At 37.3% G+C, this 27,321-nt stretch overlaps 1 protein-coding gene across 3 annotated transcripts; it reads left to right on the top strand.

The window, feature by feature from the left end:
- On the top strand, window positions 1-27,089 carry AZIN1 (antizyme inhibitor 1). Of its 3 annotated transcripts, XM_081116246.1 has the most exons (13): window positions 4-356; window positions 4,219-4,356; window positions 10,197-10,342; window positions 15,322-15,519; window positions 17,313-17,486; window positions 18,022-18,194; window positions 19,820-19,954; window positions 20,928-21,009; window positions 21,580-21,654; window positions 22,255-22,417; window positions 23,952-24,067; window positions 24,385-24,599; window positions 24,796-27,089. In XM_081116246.1, the coding sequence occupies exons 4-13, from the start codon at window positions 15,418-15,420 to the stop codon at window positions 24,905-24,907; spliced, it is 1,347 nt and encodes a 448-aa protein (XP_080972372.1). In that variant the 5' UTR covers window positions 4-356; window positions 4,219-4,356; window positions 10,197-10,342; window positions 15,322-15,417; the 3' UTR covers window positions 24,908-27,089. The 3 variants fall into 3 exon arrangements, with proteins under 3 accessions (XP_080972371.1, XP_080972373.1, XP_080972372.1); XM_081116245.1 differs by lacking the exon at window positions 10,197-10,342 and having other exon boundaries at window positions 1-356; XM_081116247.1 differs by lacking the exon at window positions 10,197-10,342 and having other exon boundaries at window positions 3-356; window positions 23,955-24,067.
- The last annotated feature ends 232 nt before the right edge of the window (window positions 27,090-27,321 follow it).

Here is a 27,321-nt window from a genome sequence, read left to right as displayed (position 1 = left end):
CCCACACTCGCTGGCTCTTCGTTCCGCTGCAGGGTTTCCTTTTTTTTCCGTCTTCTCTGCCTTTTCTCATCCTTTCTCGCTCTCCTCCTCCGTGGCGTGGCGAGACCGAACCCTCTCCCCACCCAGCCCTCGCCTTTCTTCCTGTACCCGCGCTGCTGGTCTCTTTTTCTCCTTCGGCCGCCGCCGCCACTGCTGCACAGCTGGTGTCGGTGCCGCGCTTTTCCTCCTACGTCGTCCCCGCAGCTTATGGCCCAGGCCGCCTTGGGTATTTCTGCTCAAGGTAACCACATCCCTCTTTAAAAATTCCGCCGAAAAAGAGAAGACGCTTTACCCGACTCTTTGGGCCGTTATCTCACGTGAGTACCAGTCCGAGGGGTGCGGGCGGGGCCGGGGCCGGGGCGTGGAGCGGGGCTCGGGGGGCGGCCGAGTGGCTCCGGGCTGGGCCCCGCCGCCCGGCCGGCGTCCCCGCGGCGCCCCGGGCCGGCCGCCTCGAACATGGCGGACGGCGGTGTGTGTGGCGGCTGTCGGTGCCTCCGCGGCGGCGGCGGGCGCGCCTCAGGGCCCTCAGGCGGTAGCGGGACGCTCGGCGGAGTCCGCCGCCGCCGTGGGAGCGAGGGGGCGTGTGCGCGCGGGGGTGCGCGGGGGTCTCGCGGCCGGGGGTCGGCGTCGCCTCCGGCGGCGTGAGGCCCCCACCCCTCTCCCGTGGTGCATTGCTGTTTCCGGGGAGGGGGCCGAGCCGCGGCGCCGAGGGGCCTCGGTCCCGGAGCCCAGACCCCGAGCGGCGCCGCGCCTTCTCCTTAGGGCGGCGGGCGGGCGGCGGACGGCCTGCCATGGCCGGGGCCGTAGGTTATGAATGGAGCGGGGCGGGCCCGGCGCCGGCCTCCTGTGACAGCTGCCGGAGGAGGACGGGCGCTGGGAGTGCGGCCTCCCTCTGGTGGAGGAAAGTTGACGCCACGCGGGGCCCGGCGGCGGGGAAGCCCCGGTGTCAGGTAGCGAGTAAGAGGCCTTTGGCCCCTTCTGGAAGCCTCGGGTCGGCTGCCCCGCCCCCTGCGGCGCTCTTGATTGGGCCGAGTCGCCTTCACTCACCCCGGCCACCTCCTGAGCCGGAGATTAGTCACCGTGGCTTCGTATTCCCGTCCACGCCGCCACTCCCGGCTAGGGAGCGAGAACGGTAGGCTCGGGTGGCTTATCAAGCCCTAGTTCCACTGCCAGCAGTTAATGGTGGTGACGTGTTTTAACCCTTACCCGGTGTGTGTCCTGAGCGTAGGTCTCTGATGCTAAGCTGCTGGTTCAGAGACCTGAAAGGGCCGGTGCGCGGCTTACAGCCCCATGATGTTTCAGCAGTTTTAACTGGGTTTCGTGGTGGCGTCTTAGATACGTTATGGTATTTTTGTGTCCTGTCTGGTTTCCGCTGTTGAGCTCCCAGCTTGGGTGGAAACCTTAGGGCACTGAAGAAAGAGAGAATTACTGCGTGGTCAGGAAAGGTTGATGCGGACGAGCCCGGCATTTGAAACACGGCTAATGATGTCCGGGCAGGACCCTAATAGTCCTTGAATGCCTTTTACGAATGTAAGAGTGCAGATGCTGGTCATGAAGACAGGTGAGCCCTGAGGAGTTCACGTTTGTAGGATAGATACTCCTAAGGACTGCTGGTGGTATGGTAGGTGAAATAATCAGGTAATCAGCACCTTCCCTCTTGCCATCCAGGTTTGACTTGTAAATTTTCAAACATCCAGAGGAGGGGAAAGAGTTGTACCCTCACCTAGAATCCTATTTTGCTTTATTTGCCATCCTTACTATTCATTCATTAGTCCATATTTTTTCATGTATTTCAAAGTAAGTTGAAGTTGGCTGAACACTTCAACTCAGCATATGTTTGATGCTCATCCATGGTGCATGTATCAGTAGGTCTTTCCCTTTTGTTGCTCGGTAGTATACTTTCCCTGATTTTTTAAAATAAATTTTACTTTGGGATAATTTTAGATTTACAGAAAAAATTGCAAAGATAGTGCAGGAGGTAGTGCTGCATATTTCTCGCCCAGTTTACCTAATCAACATCTTACGTTACCATGATACATTTGTCAAAACTAAGAAACTGACTTTGATACAGTACTATTAACTATCCTGCAGACATTATTTGGCTTTTGCTAGTTTTTAATGTCCTCTCTGTTCAGGATCCAGTCGAAGGTACCAAGCTGCATTAAGCTGTCATGGTTTCCCCAGACGTCTCTGATCTGTGACAATTAGTATTTTTTTGTTTTTCATGTCCTTGACAGTTTAGAGAAGTATTGGCCAGATATCTAGTAGAGCATCTTCCATTTTGGGTTTATCTGGTATTTTCTCATGATTAGACTGGGGTTGGGGGTTTTTGAAAAGAAGGCCACAGAGCAACTTCAATAAAAGTCATTGGTAAAGGCAGTGGGAGTTCAGAGAAATACTGGTAATTTGGCCAGACTAGGTTTTTGTGGGTGGTTTCTGTCAAAGTGATGGAAGAAGGGTTTTTTTCTATCTTACTGGCCTACTGCTGACTTGGTCAAGTCCAGTTTTCCCTGTGCTCTTCACCAAGGTGAAGACAGTCTCTTCAAACAGTTGTTAAGGAACTGGAATGCAGTGTTATACATGATCCAACTGATTTACACACACCATTCTAAATGATAATTTATCTTCCTATGACTCCTTTTCTCCACATTTTTATTTAACCTCTCATGGCCTATCTTAACTGTACAAATAAAATTCTATTTATCCTGTATTTTAGGCCCTCTTACCCTGTATGCCCCTTTTATGATTTCTATTAAGATGTGCCCTTCAAATTTTAGGGTCTTCATTTCCTACTTGTATATTTTAGTTAAGTGGAAATGTTTTAGAGATCATGCTGAAGAACATTCTTGAACGTCTGAAGTTTAACATCCTTAACATTTCACATCATTGCTCTTGGATTGCATTAGCAGCAAGATATCTGAGGATATAGCAGGAAGAAAATGAAAAAGTCTCAGGCTAATTATCCTATTCCTTGGGATAATTGAGAATAAACTGTCTCCAGCATGAGTCTTTTAGTTTATTTTTTAAATTATCGTGGTGTGGGAAGAATCAGAACTTTTGATTTGGAGTCTAATGTAAGGTTATAATCACTGACCTGCTGGTATCTTGCTTTGTCATCCATTAGTATCATTGAGAGTATGAGCAAACCCTAGTAAATAGAAAGAACTTTTTTTTTTTTTTTTACCTTCTCCAAAGGTCACCATCCTGGTTGAGATGAGATACGCTTTAGATATACCTAGAGTGCTTCTGAAGAGTCTCACATTCTTGCCCTTATGATTTCAAGTTTCATCATTTTTCTGGTTTCTTTCATATCCCTTTTCTAGCAAGTGCAGTCAGGTTATATTTGAAGTAGCAACCACTGAATTACGAATGGAAGTATGTATAGGTATAGCAGTTAATACCTTAGAGATGATATAAGTCTGTTATCAAACCATAGTAAATAATAACCATTCCTAAAAGTTATTTAGCATTTTTGTAGTGTGTCAAGCACATTAGCATTCATATGTTCCTAGTATAGTAGAATGACTTAAGTCTGGGCCGGTTAGGTGTGAGGAGGTAAACCTTTAGAGGTCACTTGCCCAGTCTATAATGCAGTTCTAAAAAGTTATTTCATATATATATGTGTATATATAATGTATTAGCTAAGTCAAAATCTTCTTATCTTTTTGGTATATAATAGGATTTTATACTTAAAGCAAAGAAGAACTTGGAATCTGGAGAGTAAAAGAAATGTAGGTAGTTCCAGACTACAGGTTATGTTACAACATTATACATAGTAAGTCTTGCATACATATCAGGTTAGTGAGGGTATGGAACATTTTTAAACTTTAGGCAACTTAGATATTTTGGTTTTGGAGGACAAATAAAAGCAAAAATGAAATTAGATGAAGGCCAGAAACTGAGTAGGTAGGTAATGCTACTTGGTAAGATGACCAGGACATCAAGTTATGTGAATTTTGTACTATAGCAGCTTGGAAATGCTTACTAGGTTAAAAAAAACAAAGTACTTCATACTGTGGTAAACCCTTTGAAAACATTTTGTGTAATGTTACATTAATGAAACATTCTATTAAAACTAAAACTTATTTCTCCCCTTAATGATGTAATTTAACTTGCGCATGAAACACAACCTTTTTTAAGCATAGAATGATTATATGCTACTATTTTTATTTCCTTTAGGGCGAACTTTCTGACCAAGTATACAACTACCCAGAAGGCCTAGGAGAAGTGCTGTATAGAGAGCAGTTCGACTTCAACGCTGAGCCACCTTGGGAACCTAGCTGATGATAGGGGGGTTCCATCTCCTAACTTGTCCATGTAAGTATTTTCCCATCTGTGCAGGGATCTTGTAAAGTTGGAGTAAAGGATAGTTCTTGTTTCTCAGTCTTTTTCAAACTTGCAATTGTATTTGCCAAGTGACCCTTAAAACTCTTTAAAAATTCTAAAACAGGCTTGACATTAGAGGTATACTGATTCAGTTATATGCATTATTTACCAATGACTGGATCACTTCACATTTATTTTGAATACATGATATGTGTTATTGTACATTTTAGGAAATCTTATTAGTCCAGGTTTTAATATAAATTGGAGAGGTTTAAGATTTTGGCAGTAGTTTATCACAACATTCAATAGAGCAAAAGATAGTGCTGTCCATTCCATTCATTACACCTATATCCCAGAGCATGGGATATGAGGGGTGAATCTTAGTTCTTATTTTTCTAGTTACGAGCATCTTGCCAGACACAAAGTTTTATGTCTAGAGTTTATATTCTTTTTCATAAAATAACTTTAAATAATACTCAGCTGGTGGGGAAAAACTGGTTGTTTTTAGAGGACTTACTGGGAGATCATATATGTACACCTTCTGAACAGATTTTTCAGGGATAGTTTTGTTTTGACTATACTTGATTTTCTATGTATGGATTTGACTTTTGAATTAAATCTCTGAAAATGTAATTTCCACAGTAAATTATTGTTTGAATTTAAATTTGGGCTGCTGTACTTAAGTGGTTCCTTTAAAAAACTATTATTTATCAATTTCTTGCTATTGAGATTTGGGTTTTGGTATTGAGGTTTGCATGTTTTTAAGTTGGCCAGAAACTTGGAGAAGACACTTGAAATTTTTAGGAAAGCTTAGGGTATCAAGTTAGTGTTTCTTTAGTCTGTCTTGTTAAACAGATTCTATCAAAAGTATTTGCTCTGTCAAATTAGAGTATGTTAAAGCAGACCTTTTCAACACATTTGATATTAACCTCAAATTACAATTTAAGATGAGTTTTTTAAAGATTAAAGAGAGAGGGAAACAGTTTAATAGAGTTCTTAAAAGTTTACTGACTTAGAACCCTGACTTGAGGGTTTCCCATACTGGTTTCCTAGCTTTCTCCTAGCTGTGTGAATTTGAGCAAATTGCTTATTTTATAGCTATGATTTTTATATAAAGCTTCTTTAGTCCTGAAATGATAAAATGATTTCTTTTTGAGTATGTGGTCTTTGGAACAGGAGCATCAGCATCACTTAGAACAGAAATAAGGAATTTAACAATGTTGTAGAACTTGGAAAGTCATAGTTTCCCTCTCTTTTGGGGGGGCTTGTGGATGGATGGGCACAGATAGAATTAATAAAGATATTTATTCTGTAGATTCTGACAACCAGAGTGTCTGACTCTTTATTTTTTATGCCCAGGTACAATATATGTTATGTTAAATGAAACTTCAATGCTTGACGCTGTGCTGTAAAGCAGTGGTCTACAGTACCTTATTCATATAATTTCAAAACCTGAAAGTTAAGGAAAAAAATATTTTATAGCTTCCTCGATATACCTAAACTGATTTGGGAACAAAAACTTGGCCTGAATCTGAGCTGATCTGAGGCCATTTTTGTCTTTTTACCCCATAATGCTAATATTCCTAAATTTTGCGACAGAAATACTGTGATTACAGGGTGTTGACTGATAACCTGGAGAGTGTTACATGATATATGAAGTACATGTACTATACTACTGTTCTAAAATCTGAGAAATTTTAAATTCAGAAAGATACCTGGCTCCAAAGGTATCTTGACTAGAATTAGTAAAACTGGCAAGAGAAATTTTTGTGTTCCAGAAATGTCCTCAGATATCTTACAGCATTTTGTTATACTGGACATTTTGAAATCCTGAGATTAATTTTTTGTGGGTCAGTGATATTGCTTGAAAAACTAGAAGTCATTAAAGGCACTTAACACACTGGCCTTTATGGAAAATACTTGGCACATAGCACTGCAGATTGTGTAACTAAACTATAAACTCTATTTGAACCATGTAATACTCCAATACTCCCATTAGGATTTCTGTGCAGGTGATCTAAGAACTAGGGCTTGGCTTCAGAATTAGGTTTTAAAATCAGATAACCATCTGAATTTTGAGATAGTTCATTTCCTTAAGTATTTGGAAACTTTCAAAGTTGCTTACATAATAAAGTTTTTTCGTTCAACACTTTTCTTTAGAGTATATATATAATATATGACCACTATAATAAAAATATGATGACAAATACTTTAACGCCAGTACTATCTCAGATTAATGAAGGGTCTGTAATTGTGGAAAGTTTTTTTCATGCCTTTTTAAAAAATTCCTTAGGGGTTTATGCTGGAGTGGTTTTTTCCAGTGGGCTAGATTTTCAAGTTGCTTTGTAACTCTGATTATAATTAATAAATTAGCCAAATGGAAAAATTTTAAAGACTCTATTCCAGAAAACTAAATTCCCTTCTAACCAACTGCTTCTATTAGTTGGTGATGAAGTCAGATTGAATTAATCGTTAGCATATACCTTATATGTTATGTGTCTAAGTATGGAAAAGGGGTACAATTAATTGATTTGTTCAACTGGACTCTTAAAATTTGCTTAAATTTTTTTACCTGATTGTTATTAGTTGACTCTTTATGTGTATGTTCATGTAGAACTTTCATACGAACATCAGCATTTTAAAAATCCATACTCTTATTTACATATGCCTTAATAGGACCTGCCCAACCTTAATTGGTATTATTTTAACTAGGGGAATAAAATGTTCTTTACAAGTTTACTAGTACTATTTTCTCATGTTTTACTGTTTGTAGAAAAGGCAAAATTTCGACTCATTATGGAGAAGAAATTTTAGTTATGTAATTTAAAGATTCTATGATGCAAGCAAATTCAACGGTGCATTCATTGATGGTTGTTGGTGCTCTTTGATCAAAAAACTGAACAAAACTGTCATTAAAATTAGGGACCAGTTTTTCTAAAGTATGTGTATTCCCTTGGCATGCATAAAGTACACAGTATTGGTGCTTCATTGCTGTGTAAAAGTAGCAAAAACCTGTCCTGTACAAGCACAGTGTGAATAGTAGCATGTTAATGGATAAAATAGTGTTTGAAGGACATGGTATTCTTTCTTTTGGCCAATTTAGAATATTCTGAGAGGGCCAAAAAGAAAGCAGTATAGATAGTTTTTAAAGGGGATAAAATGGTTCTTGCATTTATTACAGGAGAAGTTGAGCCTAGAAACTTAATAGTGACTCTCAGTCTGTGTGTTCATTACACTCTTTGCCTGGCCTTATTTCAGTTTCTGAGTTTAAAGCCCCCTTCCCACTCGAAAAAAAAAACTTTTTTTTGAAATGCTTAATTCCAATTAGGAGTAAAGGCCATATTGTATAAACCGTACCTTGTAAACTATAAAATCTAGATAAGTTGTTGGTGCCATTCTAAGGTGGCCCGTTGTTAAGACAAGTTTAAGTAGGCTGTTGTAAGTGCAGTGCTCCCACTTACGGGGAAGGCCTGGGAAACGTTTTTGTTCTTCCTCTCCATTTCAGGGTCGTCCATGCACGCCTGAACAACTCATCGGAGGCTAACTGGAGCAAAGATTAGGCCGTTTTTTCCTCTACTCCAGTGTTAGACATTCTTTTCTTTAATCCAGTGAATATTGTGAAGAACATTATGGCATAAATAGAAAATAATTGTACAGTGTACAGTTGCAAGGATTAGCCTGCCCAGACCATACCTAGCCATCATGAGATCTGTAACTTAACTCCTGATGTGCAGCAGGGGCCAAGATTGCAAACTCTTTTGGAATATTCTGCTCCGAACTTTTTGCCCTTTCTCCCTTTCCCTTTCCTTTTTTCTTAAATGTATTTTTATTGATTTTAGAGAGAAGAAAGGAGGGAGGGAGAGAGATAGAAACATCATTGATGAGAGAGAATCGATTGGCTACCTCCTGCACGCCCCCTATTGCGGATGGAGCCCGCAACCCATGCATGTGCCCTGACCCAGAATCAAACCTTGACCTCCATGTTCAAGGGTTGATTCTCAACCACTGATCCACACCAGCCCAGCTATCCTAGTATAACAGCCTAGCAATTCTGCTCTCAGATGTGTGGCCTTAGACTCTGGCACCTAGACCAATGCTACTTAAACTGCCAGTCAGCAAGATAGACTCTTGTACCAGCATGTAAAATGCTTGGTTCTTGTGCCTTAGCTAGTTTGCAGACCACAGTTTGACTAGCACTACCCTTGGGGGTACATAAATAATAGTAAATTATATCATAAGTAATAAATAATGTAGCAAAAAATTGGTAGTAATCTATAGGTCCAGTTCAGATAAATGTGGTATGTCTGTGCAGTAGAATACTACACAACAATGAAAATTAATGGACTCCATTCACATCAGTCTGCATGGGTGAATTAAAACTATAAAGTTGAGCCGAAAAGAGGTCATGGTAGAGAAACAATAGTGATTCCATTTATAGTTTAAAACAGTAAAGCTAATGTTTTAGGGGCATATTGAAGAATAAAACTATTAAATAACAAGGGAATGATGATTAGAAAAGTATGACATTTATTCTAGGGGAGATGCAACCACTGCCACTTGGGGAAAATGTAATGGAGACTTTAAAGTATTCAGTCTGTTTCTTAACTTGGTGTTCACTGCAATGCTTGTATTGCACACATTTTTTGTATAATAAAAATAAGTGTTCGTCTTGAAGAGGTGACAGTGAGATTGCTGCTATAAGGTAATCAAAATAGTAAGTGCATTTGTTTACAGGGTTATTCCCTGTGCTCCACCAGGAAAGCTAGAAAGCTTGAAAAGAATATGGTTATGTATTTCCTGTTGGTAGTATGTTACAGTAGTTATCTTTAATGTTACCACCTCTTAATTAGCAAAACAGATATTCCCTCCAGAAACAAATTTAGTTTTCACATCAATGAAGACACTTTTTTAAGGGAGCCTAATCTTGTCAATTCCACATGCAATAAGCATATTGTTATGAAAACTTCGTGTTTCATTTTCTCATTAAGATGTATTTTAGAATTTATTGTGAGGCATTTCATTGGGCAGCTTTACACAGGTACTTCAAAGTTAGCCTGTCAGGCTTATTTCCTTTAGGGTTTGTTTTTCCCCTTCAGATATCTTCTATGCATTCTTGTTCTTGTCTGTCTTTTAAAATAATTCTTCAGCAGTCACCTTTAAAGTTCTTCCTCTATGATTTCTCAATTTTTTTTCCAACCTCATCACCTGAAAAATAACTTTAAGGGTGCTTATTGCCATTACTGGCTTTCCTCTTACTGTCAATTGAAGCCAACCCTGTCCTGATTCTTCTGAGTACTTTTATTGTCCGGTACTTATTTTGGGGCCAATATGGCCAAAGTTCATGCGGTCTTGTGATTTTTATAATTTGTTGGAATGTCTTTCCTACCAGTTCCAGTGTGTAGCTTCCTGGGACTACTATTTTTTTTAGCAGGTTTACCTGCTTCCGGCTTCACATCTATAGTGCCAAAGTCATCTTTTAGAAGCCTCTTCCAATATTCTTTCACCCAGTTATTTCTAAAGGTATTCTGTGTGGTAAGTAACATTTTTCTTTGGGAGGTAGAGTGCAGAGGTGACTTTGACAGCGTTGTGTCTAAGTGAGCCGAGTGCTAAATTATCAAATGCCAATGTAATAAAGAAATAAAGGTAGAAGTGCCCTTAGGCTTCTTCAGAGAAATAGTAGTAGTGTAAATTCCCAAGTATTTCAAGTTCTCATTTGTAATGAGTACAAGTCTTTTTAGAAAAGTGGTTGATGTATTAAGGTTGGGTTTCCTGCGTAGATGTCTCTGAAACAGTACTCTTCAACCTTTCAGCTCTCCCTGTTCTACTTCCAGGGAGGTCTTCACTTCAGAAATCCAAGACTCATATTCATCCAGCCTGGTGTCAAGTGGGCTGTTGCTGCCAGCATTATCTTGTGATTATTTGAGAGATGTATCAGTTTCTTCTGAAGTACAATCAACTGTAGAAGCCTTTGTAGCAGGTGTGTAACAAGGCAAGTGCCCAGCTGCTGCAGCCATTACTTTTGGAGCTACCTTCTCAGTGAACATGAGGACTCAACTGCCTCATGAAAGGCTCCAGGGAGAACAGTGTGCAGTTCTTTGGAGATTTTTCTTTGGCAGCTCTTCATAAAAAATGTATTATCAAAACCCACCAATGTGAAGGTGTATAGGAATGTTAAACATTTTTTTCTTCCCAGCATTGATGTCCAAGAGGAAATTACTTATGAAAGTAGTACTGTGATTACCAGTTGTATTAGTGTAAAATAAGATGAGCTTTCTTTCATCATATATTGTAGCGATAAGGTGTTTGGTTGTGAAAATAGGTTAAAGACTTGTGAGAAGAGAACACTTCCTAGTATCTACTGGTAAAAGTAAATTTGCTCTTTAAGCTCTAAAGCATTTTGGAGAGAATGTAAGATTTAATAGGGTAGGTTTTCTCAGTTTTAATGTAAATAACTCAGTATCTAGCAGCACCAGACTATAGTATATAATGTTCTATAATGTATTGGAGCGAGTAAATGAGTCCTGTTTGTGATTTACAAGCCATAAAAAGTAGTACAGTACCTATTAGGAATTTTACCCAGGATTGGAACACTGGGAAGTTTCGCAGAAATTCCCATGGTGCTTAAAATTGAGGTGAATTAATTTGGCAGATCTGGCATACAGTATAAACTCTGCTTACCCCCTAGCACGTGCACATTTATTTTCATTTTGGGTGCCTAGAATGTGCTCATGTCTCAGATTTTGGTTTAACATGTCATCACCAAGTAACTTTAAATGCCACTTGAAAACATTTTAGCTAAATATTTCTTTACTTAGTGCTTTAAGTAAAGCAGAATGAAGACCATAAATCTTCCTTTGTGCAACAGTGGAGCTTTAAAGTATTTTTACTTAACATGTTAAGGAAATTGCAGGCAAAGACTCTTGGAGAGGTATGATTAAGAACTGCATTTTAGGGTGCTCTCAGTGAGATTGGAGGTAGGAAAGAGTCAAGATCAGCCCACCCTTATCCAGCTATACTTCATCCTTATCAGTTTCAGAAATATGGGGCTTCCTAGTGACATTTTGTTTGAACAAAAGGGATTGTTGGCTAAAAATGTATTGAAAACTACTCTGCTGGAGGTTTTTCTGTTCTGCGGATTCTTTTGTGGATTTAGTTTTTCCTGGGCATAGCTTTCAGTGTTTAACAGTAACTGACAGTTGAGTTTTACATTTACATGTGGGTCACTTGTGTATCAAGGTATTAGGCTCCTTTTAATAAGAATGAAAGATGGACCATGTTTTTCAACACACTTCAAGGAAATTTATTACTGTCACCAGCGTTGCTAAGTTTAAGAGTTGTGAAGTTCTTTGTTCCATTTCTGAGCACCTACTCTAGGCTAGGAATATCAGAACCTTCAGGGAGCATCTAGGAAGATAAATCAAGATAGAGCTAGCTTATCTCCACATTTACCATCTGTTATGTATAGGCTTTATTAGTATTGGTTTTAATCAACAATTTTGCAATGCTCAGTATGAGTAAGGAAATCAAATAATATTAATGTCCTACATCTGTTTTAGTGTTTTAATTATGTTAGTCCCTTAGTCCTTTTGTCAAGTATTGCCAATACAATAAATGAGTTTTATTTTTCCATCAAAGTCCTCTTTTGACTCAGCTAGGGTTTGGTAAGCTAATGCTATGGTTACCTCTGAATTGAGAGTTCCATTTCAATGATGGTATTAGCCACTCTACAAGCATTGTATTTTTACTTTAGAGCAGGGAATACTTTCTAATAACTTTCATTCATATTGGTAGTACCATTTGTCAGCTGTTTCAGTTTGGTGCCCTCAGTTAATGTTTAAAATTACTTCTCTTCTACAAAAGTCAGATTAGACAGAAGATCAATGGTTGCTTGAGGTGGAGTTGGGGATTTACTGCTAAAGAGACATGAGGGAACTTATCTTTATGGTAGTGATTACTCAGGTGTACACAGTTGTCAAAATTGTGTACACATTATTGCATGTAAACTGTTGGATAAGGTGGATGAAAAAAGGAAAAATAATTTTGGTGTTTACCTGAGAATTAGACAAAAGATAAGGAACAGCCAGCAAGGTTAAGATCTATAAAATAGTTATATGAAGAAAGGTTAAAAGGCTATGAATGAGTAGGCGTAATAGGATGTTTTCATATCGTATTTGAATAAACTTAAGAGTTTATTAACAACTGGGAATTTAGTCTGAGAAATGGTTGATTATGGGGATATGATAAAGCTGCAACAAACAGACTGATAGTTGTATTGGAGTTCCAAGAAAAGGAGTCCTGTGTGCTGAAAAGAGATTTTTCCTTTTATTTTAAACATAATTTGATCAGCATCTCTAGAGCTAGCCTAATTCTGTGCCTCAGTGTCTTCAGACATAAAATGGGGTTAATAACAACGTGGTTTTAAGGGTTAAGAGAATTGATACTGTATAGATGATGTACTTAGAACAGTGCCTGGCACACTAAAGAAATGTTTGCTGTTAGATTTAAGCTAGATTAGCAGACAGTGAGAGTTGAACCTATAGATTATGTAGTTACAAAATAGTTGGGGGGTGGGGATCCTTATCCCTTGACCATACTGTAGAAAAAGCTCTGAAGAGTGTGGGCACTCAGCAGGTAAGATTGGATGGAATGGGCCTGATCTTGTGTAAGTACTAAGGATCCTGACGTTAGAGGAAACTTACCCTTTCTCTAAGCACTATTGCTGTAAGAAAGTGAGATTCATCTTGCCCTGACTTTAAAAGCTAGATTTATTTTATAAAACTTAAAAATAAAAATAAAAGCTAGACTTGTTGAATTTAGTAGCAGTTGTCTGTGGTGGTCTATAATTGATAACCCATGGTTCCCAAGTAAATACTACATATAAATAGTAGAATATACTTAGGAGTCTCATGAGCTGAAACATTAGGCTAAAGATCTTGGTTAAATTATGTTTCATTGTTAATAGAATAAATGAAAGCCCTTTTGCTAGAAATTTGGTACAATTTAACAGGAAGTTTCTTTCATACTCTTTTTACACTTTAAACCTTTGTGTTAAACTTGTTGAACGAGGAGCCTTTATGTTTTCTGTTTCTCTTAGTGCATAATTGACTATCTCCCTAAAATTGATGTTCTAGCTGGAGTTACAGTGCTTAAAATAAACATGTATCCTCAAGCCTAAAATATTTTATTTTCTAGACACAGATTTATACCAGTCCTAGTATAACAAACTTCAGAGAATGTTCAGGCTACCATTTTACTTTACTGCATTAGTATTAGATTTCATGTGAATATGCCTTATTAACGCCTTTGGTAAAATAAAAATATTCTCAACTTTTTAAGTTTCTACCATTTCAGAAAGATTTGATGACCTAAACTGAATGTAATTGACTTCTTGGGATGAAGTTGTTTGTGTTTTAAAATTTTAAACTAAGTATTGTTCATGTTTCATGAAATTTAACTAGTATTATGGCTTATTGATGAGTTTGTTTTGGTGCAAGCAAAAAGCTGACACTTTGGGACCCATTGAAGTGGAGTGTACTTCTAGGACGGGGGCCATCACCCATGGTGAAGACTAGCTTAGAACAGGGTTAGTGTACGAAAAGGAGTCAGAGACACGGGAAAGGCTGTGCAGTTTTAAAGTAGGTTGCCAAGAGCTAGTCTATGCCGATTGTTAATGTGGCAACCAGAAATCAGTACAAAACAATGAGTAGTGTATTGCCTAAAGTACTGCTTTTGTTTGTGAACTTAATGTTTAAAAAAGAAAATCCTTGCCTAAAGTAACCTAAGGACCAGTGAATTCAGCAAAAAAGTTAAACCTTTGTGTCAGTATATGCTTTCCCAAAGGAGAATGGGTGGTCTGGGGTAGGAGAAGAAGGTCTTTGATTGGAGAGGGATTAGATTTAGGCTGATACCTTTTTATTTTATTTTATTTTTTAAATCCTCACCTGACGATATTTTTTCCATTGCTTTTCGGGGGGGGGGGGGGAGAGAAAGATCAATGTGAGAGACAAATCAATTGGTTGCTTCCTGCACTCACCCTGACCAGGGCCAGGGATCAAGCCCTCAACTGAGGTATGTGCTCTTCGCCAGAGGTAAACCCAGGACCTTTCAGTCCATGAGTCTGAGCCAAACCAGCTAGGGCTAAAAAGCAGTTCTTAGTACATGGTTTAGGATGTACAATGAACTTAGCTTATACCTAGTTTTGAATTAAGATGGCATTTTTGTGTTTTTGGCAATTAGCAACTTAATTTTAGCTCTATTCTGATCCAACACTTAAACAAGTTTTTATTTGTGTCCTATATGATTTTTTTTTTTAAACCACAGCCTTTCAAGGAAGTAGTTAAAGATCATTAAAGTTTAGAGAAATTGACCTAGGATTGCACAGCTGTTAAATGACATGGCCAGGACCAGGTCTTCTGACTTCTAGTTCAGTTAACGTTTTCATCAAATCAACTCACCTCGTAAGAGGCATGCATTACTAACCTGACCTAGTCAGTCTGTAACAAAACTACAGAACTTCCTTAAGTCACCCTCTTCTCCCACTGATTTCCATTACTTTACTTTCATCTACTCTAAAATTTTATTTAGAAGACATTTATCTGAGTTACCTGGTAGCATGCTATGTTATCTGGCTGGCAGTATATTGAAATTTAGTATTTTAACTTGTTGGCTGCAGATACTTAATTCACTATACAAGCTTTCTTTACTTAAAATGAGTAAATTGTTTGTGTTACGGAAGAAGTACAAAACAAGACGATGGCTAAAGCAGAGTGGGTATGTCAAGTATACACTTTAAAATGGGCACTAAAGGATATTAGTGATCAAGCTTTTCTGAAAGTGTTGAGTGATCACACAGATTCCTCATTAAGTCAGGCACTTACCACACTTTCACTGACAACTCACACATTAAGGTTAACTACTGAAATAATACAGACTTTGAAATAACTTCTGTTTTGACAGTTTGTTGCATATTCTAAGGACCCAGACATAAGGCTTGGTGGCCCGTCTCTTGTTTTTCCTGGTTTATGACTTTCGGCTTTGTGGAATACGGCTGAGATGAAAGGATTCATTGACGATGCAAACTACATCGTTAGCCTGTTGGATGAAGGAACAAACCTTGGAGATGTTATTGATAACCATGTTAATGAACATACCCTGGTAAGTGTGCCAGCTCACATATCTCAGATTTCTGAATTCTAAAACACCAATGCTTTATTTCCAAGATGTTAATTAATAAAACTGCCTTGTTCAAATGGTAACTTTTCCAAGTTGTCTTTTTTTCCTAGGTTGCCTTAACACTCCCCATGAGTAGGGATGAGGTTTTCTTTCCAGTCCACATTTTTTTTTTAAAAAAAAACCTCCCTGATAGACCTTTCTCTGCTGTGCCTTTTAGCACCTAGCTCTTGTATATTTTATTTTAATATGTTGTGAGCTATCCTCAGTCCATGGTTTTTTCCTCAACTGTATGCTTTAGATCTTAATTTATATTCCAGATAATCTTGCTTGTGTACGTTGACTGAGAATTTGATAATTTATATTGAATGCTTACACTCTAGTGCCCCAAGTGTCAAGCTATAGAATCATATTAACTACTACTTACGATCATTTATTTTTGTTTCGTACTTATTGATAGAATTATTTTTGTTTATCGCCTTACTGATATAATTTGTTTCATTGTTGGAGCTGATTTCCCATTTTCCCCAAATTTGTTGAATTGTTTTCATGTTGCTAGTGTTCAGTAATAGGATACAAAAAACTATTCTCCTAGGGGTAGGGAAATGGAGAAAAATAAAACCAAAAAACTCTTATCTTGACTTTTATAGATGTGCTCACCTTCCCACACCCCAGCAAAGTTCCTTTATTTCTGTCTTACGCTGCCATCAAAATTCTTGGGGTGAGGGGAGTGACACTTGGCTATAGAATAGATTGAACAGTACTAACAAGTCATTCTTCAGTTAATTCTCTCATGACATTTGACAGGCTTTTTTCATCCATTCTTGTACTATAGTCTAAATTATCCCATATTTAGTAACATTTAGTGAGAGTTAGGCCTACGCTCTCTTAGCAGCCTTATTTAATTGTATGGCTCAAGGGTGGTTTACAACTGAGTATCTTGGGTTTTTTGCTAGTACCTGTAATTGCCTTATTTTTTTTCACATTGAAGTAAAAAAATTTCTTCAGAACATTAGAAATGGCATATCTTGTAAGGATGGGGTGATTTCAGTACAACCGTCCCCTATCTGCCACACATAGCCCATAATTTCCGGTCATGTCTATTTCCTGGTCAGTATATTCCAGTAGTATACATTTTCAAAAATATGTTTAAAGAATATAAGGCAATAATATTGGCTTTGTGAGGTTTTTGGGGTTTTTAATTTTTAAAATTTTTTTATTTTTAGATAGGAAAGGAGAGGGAGGGAGATACATCTCCAGTGAAACACCAATGAAAGAGATACATCTACCGACTGCCTCCTGCATGCCCCCTACTGGGGATTGAGCCCGAAACCTGGGCATATGCCCTGACCGGGAATCAAACCTCAGTCTCCTGGATCATACGTAGTTTGATGCTCAACCGCTGGGCCATGCCGCCTGGGCAAAGTAGGCCTATTTTAAATAGCATGGAAGGAAATAGGTGATCTCCTTCCCCTCTACTCCTAAAAAGTAAAATTGAAGCAATTCTGAAATAGAAAGTCCTTATAATATTTTTTAAATCAAAGTAGAGAATATTTTATATGCCACAATGTAGCATAGCAAAAAGTTTTTTAAAGAACAAGTGTGTTTAGATTCTTCTTTGTTTGCTCAGTCTAGCTTCATTATTCTCAAGCTTTGAAGCACAGTGTGTAAATAATAGATAATATGGCTCATTTGTGGAGGGAAAACGGGTTCTTTCCTATTGTCTTCTATTTTCAATAGTTCTGATTCTCTTTTTTTTCTTTTCATAACCATAATAGACAGGGAAAAATGCATTTTTTGTGGGAGATCTTGGAAAGATTGTGAAGAAACACAGTCAGTGGCAAAATGTACTGGCTCAGGTAAAGCCATTCTACACAGTAAAGTGCAACTCTACTCCAGCTGTACTCGAGATTTTGGCAGCTCTTGGAACTGGATTTGCTTGTTCCAGTAAAGTAAGTATTTTTTCATTATTTTGTCATTAAACATCAACATTTAAAAATACACTTTCTAACTTTGGTTTGCCTTCAACAGTTGGAGAAAAACTTAAAGGGAGTTTGACTTTTGGATGGGTTTTTAAACTCTTTGTTTGAATTTGCTGCCTAATATGGTAATTGGTAATTTTTTTAAAGTGTAGTATCAATGAGAAGAACGTTCTAATGAGATGAGACTTTTAAAAGTTTTATCTTTAACCAAAACCTTTTTATTCCACATTCTTAGGCTAGACCTAGCTCTAGACCAAGTTACTTCTAATAACAAGTAATGTTCTAAACTATGAAATTTCTCTGATGGTAATTATACCTTCTAAAAGTTTTTAACACAGGGTAGTATAGTTAGCATTACCAGAATATAAACTGTGACATTATGTAATACTAATTTAACCTCATGTAACTTGAATTTAACCAAAAAATAAAAATATAAGGTAGTGATTGAATGAAAAGTGATAGAAATTGTGCCTTTTAGATGACACTTTAAAATTTATTTTTATAGACTGAAATGGCTTTAGTGCAAGAATTGGGTGTAGCTCCGGAAAACATCATTTACGTAAGTCCTTGCAAGCAAGTGTCTCAGATAAAGTATGCAGCAAAAGTTGGAGTGAACATCATGACATGTGACAGTGAAGCTGAATTGAAGAAAATTGCACGTAATCACCCAAATGCCAAGTAAGTGTACAACTTAGTACCTGGGTATATCATCTTACTTGTTTGTTAGGGTTTGGGTTTGTCTTTAGCCTGGGAAAAAGAAGCAGTAATGTAGAGCAGTGACGTATTATAATCATTTTAATACATTTAAAGTTTCTATTTGGAAAAGGCTAATATTGTTTTACTGGCTGACTACTTCTGACCCTTCATGTGGAGTTGGGATGAGATAAGGGCGGTTAGGGCATGAGTTTATAATCTTTAACTTGAGGAAGATGTGGGTAGTGGGATAATGAAATTAGGGCCACAGCTATATTTTTATAGCCACATTAACCTTTATTGTTGTGTCATGTTGGGAACAGGATGTATTTTGGTCTGCTTTTTTTCCTGGTTAGCTAAGGATATAATCTGGCCTTGGCCATAGTTGTTGAATGGTTGTCCTTAGTGATTTGAATGATTTAAAGCCCACATCTCTATTTGAAGAGGAAGTGTGATTTTTTTTTTTTACTTGTTCCTGTATGCATCCCAAGATTGTTTTTTAAATTAAAAATTTTACTTTTTAAAAGCAAAAAGTTTTAAGGCAAAAATAATGTCATGAATTGGTATGTCAAGAGGACTTCAAAATATAGTAAAAGTATATTGTATTAGCACAAAATTGTTTGCTTACTTCGAATGAGTTATGTTACATGTCCTGGAAATGTGTATCATCTGTATTTTCCTTATATATTTATACTTCGTGAAGTTAATGGTGTCCTAAGAAAGGTATCCTGATAGGATTGATTACACAGAAAACCTTTGTTTGGGCTTTTTTGGAAAATTCTAGGGAACCTGTCTCTCTGAAAAATTCCTGTTCCATGATCTTCTGAAGACAAGCCCTGATTTGGATGGAGTGCTTACTGTGTTTAATTGTAAAGTGAATGATACATTAGAGTTGATTCTCCCCATAGATATGAATAATTTTGCTTTTATCAGACTTGCCCTCTCATCATTAGTCATTCACCAACACTTCCTTCGGGAAACAGCTTTGTGTATTTGCAGTTTTTAGTGGTTTTGTAATTACTTGAAGATCTCATGACCATTTTGTCTAGCGTGTCATGGTTTGAAGGGAAATACTAAATAGATTTGAATTAGTAGTCTAAAAGGCTGCTTTTTAGACAAATAAAATAACTCCGTGCTTTCCAATTTTTTTGTTAGATATGAGATTAATAGGAATGTTCAGAATAAGTGGGTGGAAGGTTAATCGCTAGAATAGTTTAGGAAATCTGAAACATTTGAAGTCCTAATGCTTTTATTGAAAAACCATGATGGCATTGCTATTCAATTTAGTCTTTCCAGGTGGATTTATGGACTGATGGACTTCATTTGAAAGTAATGTCTTTCATTACAGAGCCCTACTTACCCTTGCTGCTTCAACAGTCTTAACTTCCTGCATTTCCCAAATTCCGTCCTTGTAAGCTTCATGCTTTAGGCCCTAATTGCTAGTTTTTTCTCTGTACAGGATTGTTTTTCATTAGGTTCACTTGATTCATCCGTCGCTGGATTTGGGAGCACTGGCAACATAATGAAAACAATTCCTACAATCTTCAGGCTTCACATGTGCTGATGATGATGTAAACCAACTCTGCCCCAATCATCTTCCCTTCTCTTAGGGTCTTACTACATATTGCAACAGAAGATACCACTGGAGGTGAAGAGGGTAACGTGAAGTTTGGCACAACCCTGAAGAACTGTAGGCATATCTTGGAATGTGCTAAGGAACTTGATGTCCAGGTTATTGGGGTTAAGTGAGTATTGGGTTTAAACTTCATTTTATGGTGATAATCTTTGTCTTAAGATTATTTAAGACTTTATTTGTATGAACTCACAGATTCAAATTCCAATTACATATTTCTTTTCCTTCCCCTTAGTTTAGGAAAAACTAAATATGCTTTACCCTTCATACTATTTTGTGCCTCTGTCTTACCCTCTCCTATTAAGAGATAAATAGAAAAATAAAAACTTAAATGATTCATTTAAATCATCTTTTAAATTGAATGGAGGGAATTTTCTGGAATTTTAATGGCTGCCAAATGGCATTCAACTTGTACCTTGTGTCATTTTAATTTTTCTTCCCATCCTTAAGACTTTTTCATCTTTTTTAATTCTTCAGGGGCACTTCACTATCTTAGGTGACAATATTGACATATATTTGAGAGTTTACATAATTCAACTAAATTTTATTAAGTTAACAGGGAAAATGGGAAATTACTTTTTTGGGTTTATACTGTGAATTTTAACAGATTTGTGTAATTACTGCCACAATCAGGGTCAGAATCATACTTTAATTAAATTTAAGTATTCTCAGTCTATATCACTTAATATTAATAAGTAATCTTAACAAGTATATATATCAGTAATAGCTGAATTAACGTTCATTTGTATTTCACAATAGACACTTTTTTTATTTTGTCAGATAAAATTACACATTCAGATTGAAGGTTTTTGTGACACAATTTTATTGGTGGAGCTTGTTACTCTACCATATATACAAAAAGCATCCCCCCACCCCAAAATCTGATAGCCTTGAATCATGACTGATAACTCATTGTTAAGTATTGTTACTTGATAATAAAGAGGCTATTGCTTCTAATACTTGAAATATTTGGTAAGGTTAAGGTAAATACTTGTGTCAATATGGTGAATGAGAATTGAAAGGAATTATAGGAAGTGCCTCTAAAATATGCTGCTGCTCTAAGTTTATTACTTTATTTCTTTCAGATTTCATGTTTCAAGTGCTTGCAAAGAATCTCAAGTATATGTACATGCTCTATCTGATGCTCGATGTGTGTTTGACATGGCTGTAAGTTTTTTCCTTAAATTTTGATATTTAAATCAGGATGTTAGACTACGATTCAGTGTTTTTCTACCTCTGAAGTATTCTCATTTTACTTACGACACACGCCTTATTTTTTTACACTAAACAGTTTCATACAGTCACATTTTAAAACTAGGTGAAGGGATTAAATAGTAACTTGTCTACAAGACAGTACAGGCAACATATATAACATTGAATTAATCTGCTTCTGTTAGGAACCAAAAAACTTGAGGTATTAAAGGTCAGAACAGATATTTATCTCCCTGGAAGGGGGTTTTCAAAATGTTCCTATAGCCCGGCCAGGCGTGGCTCAGCGGTTGAGCGTCGACCTGGGATCCAGGCGATCAGGGTTTGATTCCCGGTCAGGGCACATGCCTGGTTGTGGGCTTGATCGATGACTCTCTCATCATTGATGTTTCTGTCTCTCTCTCTCCCTCTCGTTTCCTCTCTCTGAAATCAATAAAGATATATTTAAAAAAAAACAAAAAAACAACAAAATGTTCCTATATTCGTTGCAATTTGGGAAAGCATTTAAAGTACCTTTTTCATCTCTAGGGAGAATTTGGCTTCACGATGAACATCTTAGACATTGGTGGAGGCTTCACAGGAACTGAATTGCAATTGGAAGAGGTAAACTTTGTTTAGTGGACGGACATACTGGAATAATCTCTCATTGTTTGCTACTTAAGTGATAGATGTATAGACTAGGGTTTTTACAGTGGCAGGAACTAAAAGCCTGTAACATCTGTTTAAAATCTGATTCTAAGAAAATAGGCAATAAGAAGACCTAACTAACTTTGGTAAGTTTAATAAAAAATAAAAAAAATTAACTCTGTAGTATAATAACTTTTATCACAAAAAAGTTTCTATTCAGTTGTGCTCTTATGAACTATTTACTTGATGGCACAAATTAATTCACAATTTGGATAGCTTAAGCTGTTTTATCCAGGTGTACATCACTCCTTACCTTCTTGCTCTGCCCTCCTTCCCACATTCTTTAATACCTAGAAACTGAGTTGAAATTTTGCTTCCTTGTTGCTAGACAGAAACATGGCTAAATAATCACCAGTAGGTATTTGCCATTAGAGTTACAGTTTTTAATTACTGACATTCTGATAAAATTTGACTTAAGAGCCTGCTTAATTGCTTGACTATAACAGCTTCACAGTCTGTAATTTGAATTAATCCAATCTAGTATTGAAACCGTAATGTGGGATTTTAAATCCATAGGTTAATCATGTTATCAGCCCTTTATTGGATGTCTACTTTCCGGAAGGATCTGGCATTAAGATAATTTCAGAACCTGGAAGCTATTACGTGTCTTCTGCATTTACACTTGCAGTTAATATCATTGCAAAGAAAGTTGTTGAAAGTGATAAATTTTCCTCTGGAGGTAAGTTACAAAGTTTAGTTTTTTTCTGTTAGTAGATAATTCCAGATATTTTGAAGATGAATTTATCATACTAAAGTGTAATTATACTGCAGGACATTTTATGGATTATAAAGTTGTGGGTGATCTTCAGTCAGCTATAGGCAGTCAGGGAGCTTTTCAAAGTGACCATAAGGCCTCCTGACTCCCGTCCTCTGGTGCTGATGTGAGACAGGCAGTTGATTCTCCTTTGTTCAGCAGTATTTTCATCTGATACTTCTGTTATGTTTTTCTGTCACACGAGTCACAGAGAGAATCTGCCACATACTTAGGCCAACAGTCCTTTTAATCTGTCTCTAGACAAACCAACCAAAAAGCACTAAACAGTCTAGAAAGTATCACCTTTTTTTCCCCAATCCTCACTTGAGGATATTTTTTCCATTGCTTTTCAGAGAGAGTAGAAGAGAGAGAGTCATCTGTGTGAGAGAGACATCAATTGGTTGTCTCCCGCACACACCCTGACCTGGGCTGGGGATTGAGCCTACAGCCGAGGTACACGCCCTTGGTCGAAACTGAACCTGGGACCCTTCAGTCCTTGGGCCAGTGCTCCAACCACTGAGCCAAACAGGCTAGGGCAGCAGAAGTGTCACTTTTTAAATAATGTGTAGGAAGTACTGTTCGACATTAAGGAGACTTATTTCTAATGCTGTGTTTTCCTCTAAATGAGCAAGAGTAAGAGTGTCTTTTTTACTTTTAAGTTTTGTCGTGCCCCCCCCCCTCCCAAAATATATCTTTATTGATTTCAGAGAGAGGAAGAGAGAGGGAGAGAGAGAGAGAAACATCAATGATGAGTCATTGATCAGCTGCCTCCTGTACGCCCCCGCCTGGGGATTGAGCCCCAACCCGGGCAGGTGCCCTGACTGGGAATTGAACTTCGATCTCCAGGATCCTAGGTGGAGGCTCAACCGCTGAGCCACGCCCGGCCGGGCACTTTTAAGTTTTTAATTTCTTAAATACATTTGTATATCAAAAGCTGTGAGTGTAATATACCACAAGGTACATTTTGGTTTTCCCCCTTTCCCTATTTTAAGTCCCTTTCCTGACAGAAACCTAGCTCCCATTATTTCTCTCTCACTTGCTTAAGCCTAGAGTACACAGAAGGTGTGTGTTTCTGGATATCACAGTGGTGTTACCGTTTTACCCTTCCACTGGCAGGTTCTGGTTGTTCCCCACCTTCATTGATTGTGTGGTGGTGATAACTCATTTAAGTGTTAATTTGCATTTACATGGTTATGAATGATTGATGTAGGGCACTTTTTTGTTCTTTGGTTATCTTTCTTTGTGAAATGCATTGTTTTTTAGGCTAGCAGTTTTGTTTAAGATATGTCAGTATATATCTGTGGTTTTTTTTAAGTTAAATATTTCAAGATGTGAAAACTATAAATACCATTCCAGAGGTTCACAAGACAAAGAAATTTTCGATGTATTTGATATGCATTTCATAACTACTGTATTAGATATTTTACTATAAATTTGCCTTCATTTTTCTTCATTTCAGTAGAAAAAACCGGAAGTGATGAACCAGCCTTTGTGTATTATATGAATGATGGTGTTTATGGTTCTTTTGCAAGTAAACTGTCGGAGGACTTAAATACCATTCCAGAGGTTCACAAGGCAAGTTCTGTTATGAATAATATCAGATCTGCTCATTTGGCAGTTTGTAAATTGAGCTGTTACTTTTTTAAGATGCATCCTAATTTTTGGAGAAATTTTAGGCTAGGGAATATTGCCCTTTTTTGTGGACTTGCGTTATTTCTGGCCTAAGTCTTGCTTTAGATGGCATGAAGGAGGAGTACCACTTCCCCTGGCTCTAGACTTCCCTTCCATGGGCACATTGGATCTGAGATAGTGAAAAATGCTCTTACCTATCTCAAATTCAGTGCCTACATGAGTGAAAACTTAATCTTTCAAAAACCTTTTCTTTCCTACAGAAATACAAGGACGATGAGCCTCTGTTTACAAGCAGCCTTTGGGGTCCATCCTGTGATGAGCTTGATCAAATTGTGGAAAGCTGCCTTCTGCCTGAGCTGAATGTGGGAGATTGGCTTATCTTTGATAACATGGGAGCAGATTCTTTCCATGAACCATCTGCTTTTAATGATTTCCAGAGACCAGCTATTTATTACATGATGTCATTCAGTGATTGGTAAGGTGTTTTTATTTTAAAGCAAATTGCATATTTGAGGTGACAAAATGTTTGCTAATTTTAATTTTGTAATGGATGCATAACTTACAAGTAATAGCAAAATGTTCATGTTTTAAGGATTCTTGAAATATATTTTATTGTCTGTTTCTTAGGTCTTGGTGCATAAATTCAGAATTATCTTTTTTTTTTTATGTAGGTATGAGATGCAAGATGCTGGAATTACTGCAGACACAATGATGAAGAACTTCTTCTTTGTGCCTTCTTGTATCCAGCTGAGCCAAGAAGACAGCTTTTCCACTGAAGCTTAAACAGGCATTAACAATTCTTTAGATCTGAAGTTGCAGGTTAAACTTGTCTGGTCTACATTCCAGTGTGGAAAAATTCAAACAATCTTATTCTATTAATTCTCTTTGAAACAAACTATTAGTAATAGCTATTTGGGACCAGACAAAATCAGCTCTCATCTATTAATTCATTGGGGGTTAATTGGGAGATTTAAGATGATGTATCCAGATTTAAACTTACCAGTTTGTTCTACCCCTTAAGCGTTTAAAATAAAATATGCAACAAAATGGATGACTTAGTGGAGATGGAAGCCCATTAATTGGGTTCCCCATTAAATCGTTTACATACAAGTACACAGTTTTTATACTAAGGATTCGTGTTTAAAGTCTTGTAAAGTTAATGTCTTTCACCCACATATATCAAATGTCAGTGAAAGACCATTGTGATTTCATTAGATATGTTTAGTGTATTTAGAATGTGTAAATTTGTGCTTTGAACTGTAGTTTAATAAATGTAAAATTGCATCATAGTATTTGTTGTATTTGACCTAATGTAACCCTTGTATGATTGCAATAAAATTTTGTGTAGATTTTACTGTTTTTTCAGGCTAAAACTTTGGGAAAGGGGCTAGCTAGCAAAGGTAGTTTTGAAATAGATGTGTATATGGACTGTTTTGATGGTTATTTTCTTTTATAGCCCACTTAAATTTAGTTTGACTCTACATTTTTTAGTTATTTAACTAGTAATTTAAATAAAATGTTTCATTGTGAAGTTCAGATGCATCATGGAGAGTTGATGTGCAGTAAGCATGATGTTTAACAATTTTAACACCAAAAATGTTAATCCTGCATAAACCAATTGTAATAATAGGTGTTTCTGTATAGATAGAATGCATAGAGTAACTTAGTAAATCTTTGAATCACAATCTCTTGGCTGAAGTGGACAATTCTATTAAATACTTTGAATAAAACTGGAGGGAGGGAAATGGAAATTGCAGAAAACTCTGTAGCACACTAAAACTTTAAGAAGGGCTACATCTATATCCAGAAACCTGATGCTCTTTTGCACCGAATATTATTTAAATTCAGAGTTGTGAGGGGCTGAAACACACCTATTTTCAATTTCGCAGTTGCAGTGATTTCAAACTTTAGGGGTTTGTTTTGTTACTTAGCAAATCATTTAGTTTCTTATTTCCCATTTGTTCAGCTTAGTTACTGCTTTTCATTCTTTTCATACTAAAATTTTATGGTGATTGGGGGGAAGGGAATTAGCGTCACTAACCTGACAGTTGTTGCCAGGAGTTTGCTTCGCTCACTGCTAGTGTGTTTGGTAACCAATCCTAGATCTCAGAATCACAGTGGTAACAAAATAACAAGGGGTCATTTTCCCAACTTACTCTGTGTTCAGACGTGGAATTTCTGTCTCCCAAGAGGAAATGTGACTTCACTTTGGTGCCAATGGACAGAAAATTCTACCTGTGCTGCATAAGAGAAGTTTGGAATGCACTTAATAGCTGGTTTTTACACCTTGATTTCAAGGTGGGAAGAAATTGATCATGAATCTCTTAATAAATTTCAATCTCTTAAACCAGTAGGTGCTTAATATTTATTGATTTGATTAATGCCCATTTGAATTTTATGGTTTCTACTAATAAAAAAAATTTAGGGCCCCAATCCATTGTCATCTTATACCTTGGGAAATACGGGGTTTTATGCAAAATTCCAAGCTACCATGCAACTTTTTTTAACCGTAATAAGGAGGAATTGTTCCCAACCTTCTTTACATATTGTGCTTTGGTCCAGAAATGCCAGATCTTTTAAAAGATGTTATTACAACTTTTAGTCTTGGGCTTGACTACAACTTTGAGCTTTGTGGCAGGTCGGTTGCGCCATGTTCACAGGCGAGCTGTTCTGTGTGTAGCAGCTCAGAGTTGCAGAGTCACGTGAATGATATGGTGACTGAGAAATGTCTGTATTGTATTTGAAGACTGTTTGCCATAAATCTGAATTTGAACTTATGTATTTCAATTTGTATGCTGAAAAAGTACTGAATTAATGTAACAATCTTTTTTTAATTTACAATATTGTAATCAGTTCAGAATTTAACTGAATATGAAACCCAAATGATTTCTATATAGTAAATTGAACTGTAAAGGTAACGTGTGTGGTTCTGAATACACAGATAAAATGTTTTTATTCCTCCCTATGTTTTATTTTGATGGCTTCTATTGTGAAAGAAAGTTGAAATTTCATGTCAGCTTTGTATATTGGCTTGCCAAGCATGCTTTCAGAATCTTAATTACAGGGCAACTAACTGAATTTGGTGAAAGGATGCTGGGCATTACAAATACATGGAACAATGAAGGTTTTGATCCAATACATACGTGAGCCACTAAGATGTTTCTCGGGCCACATTTTCTAGGCACATTGAGTCAGCC

Source organism: Miniopterus schreibersii, assembly GCF_964146895.1.
Source record: "Miniopterus schreibersii genome assembly, chromosome: 17".
NCBI classification, from domain to species: Eukaryota; Metazoa; Chordata; class Mammalia; order Chiroptera; family Miniopteridae; genus Miniopterus; species Miniopterus schreibersii.
The sequence above is the reverse complement of the archived record's forward strand: the minus strand, read 5'-3'. Positions and strand labels throughout refer to the sequence as shown.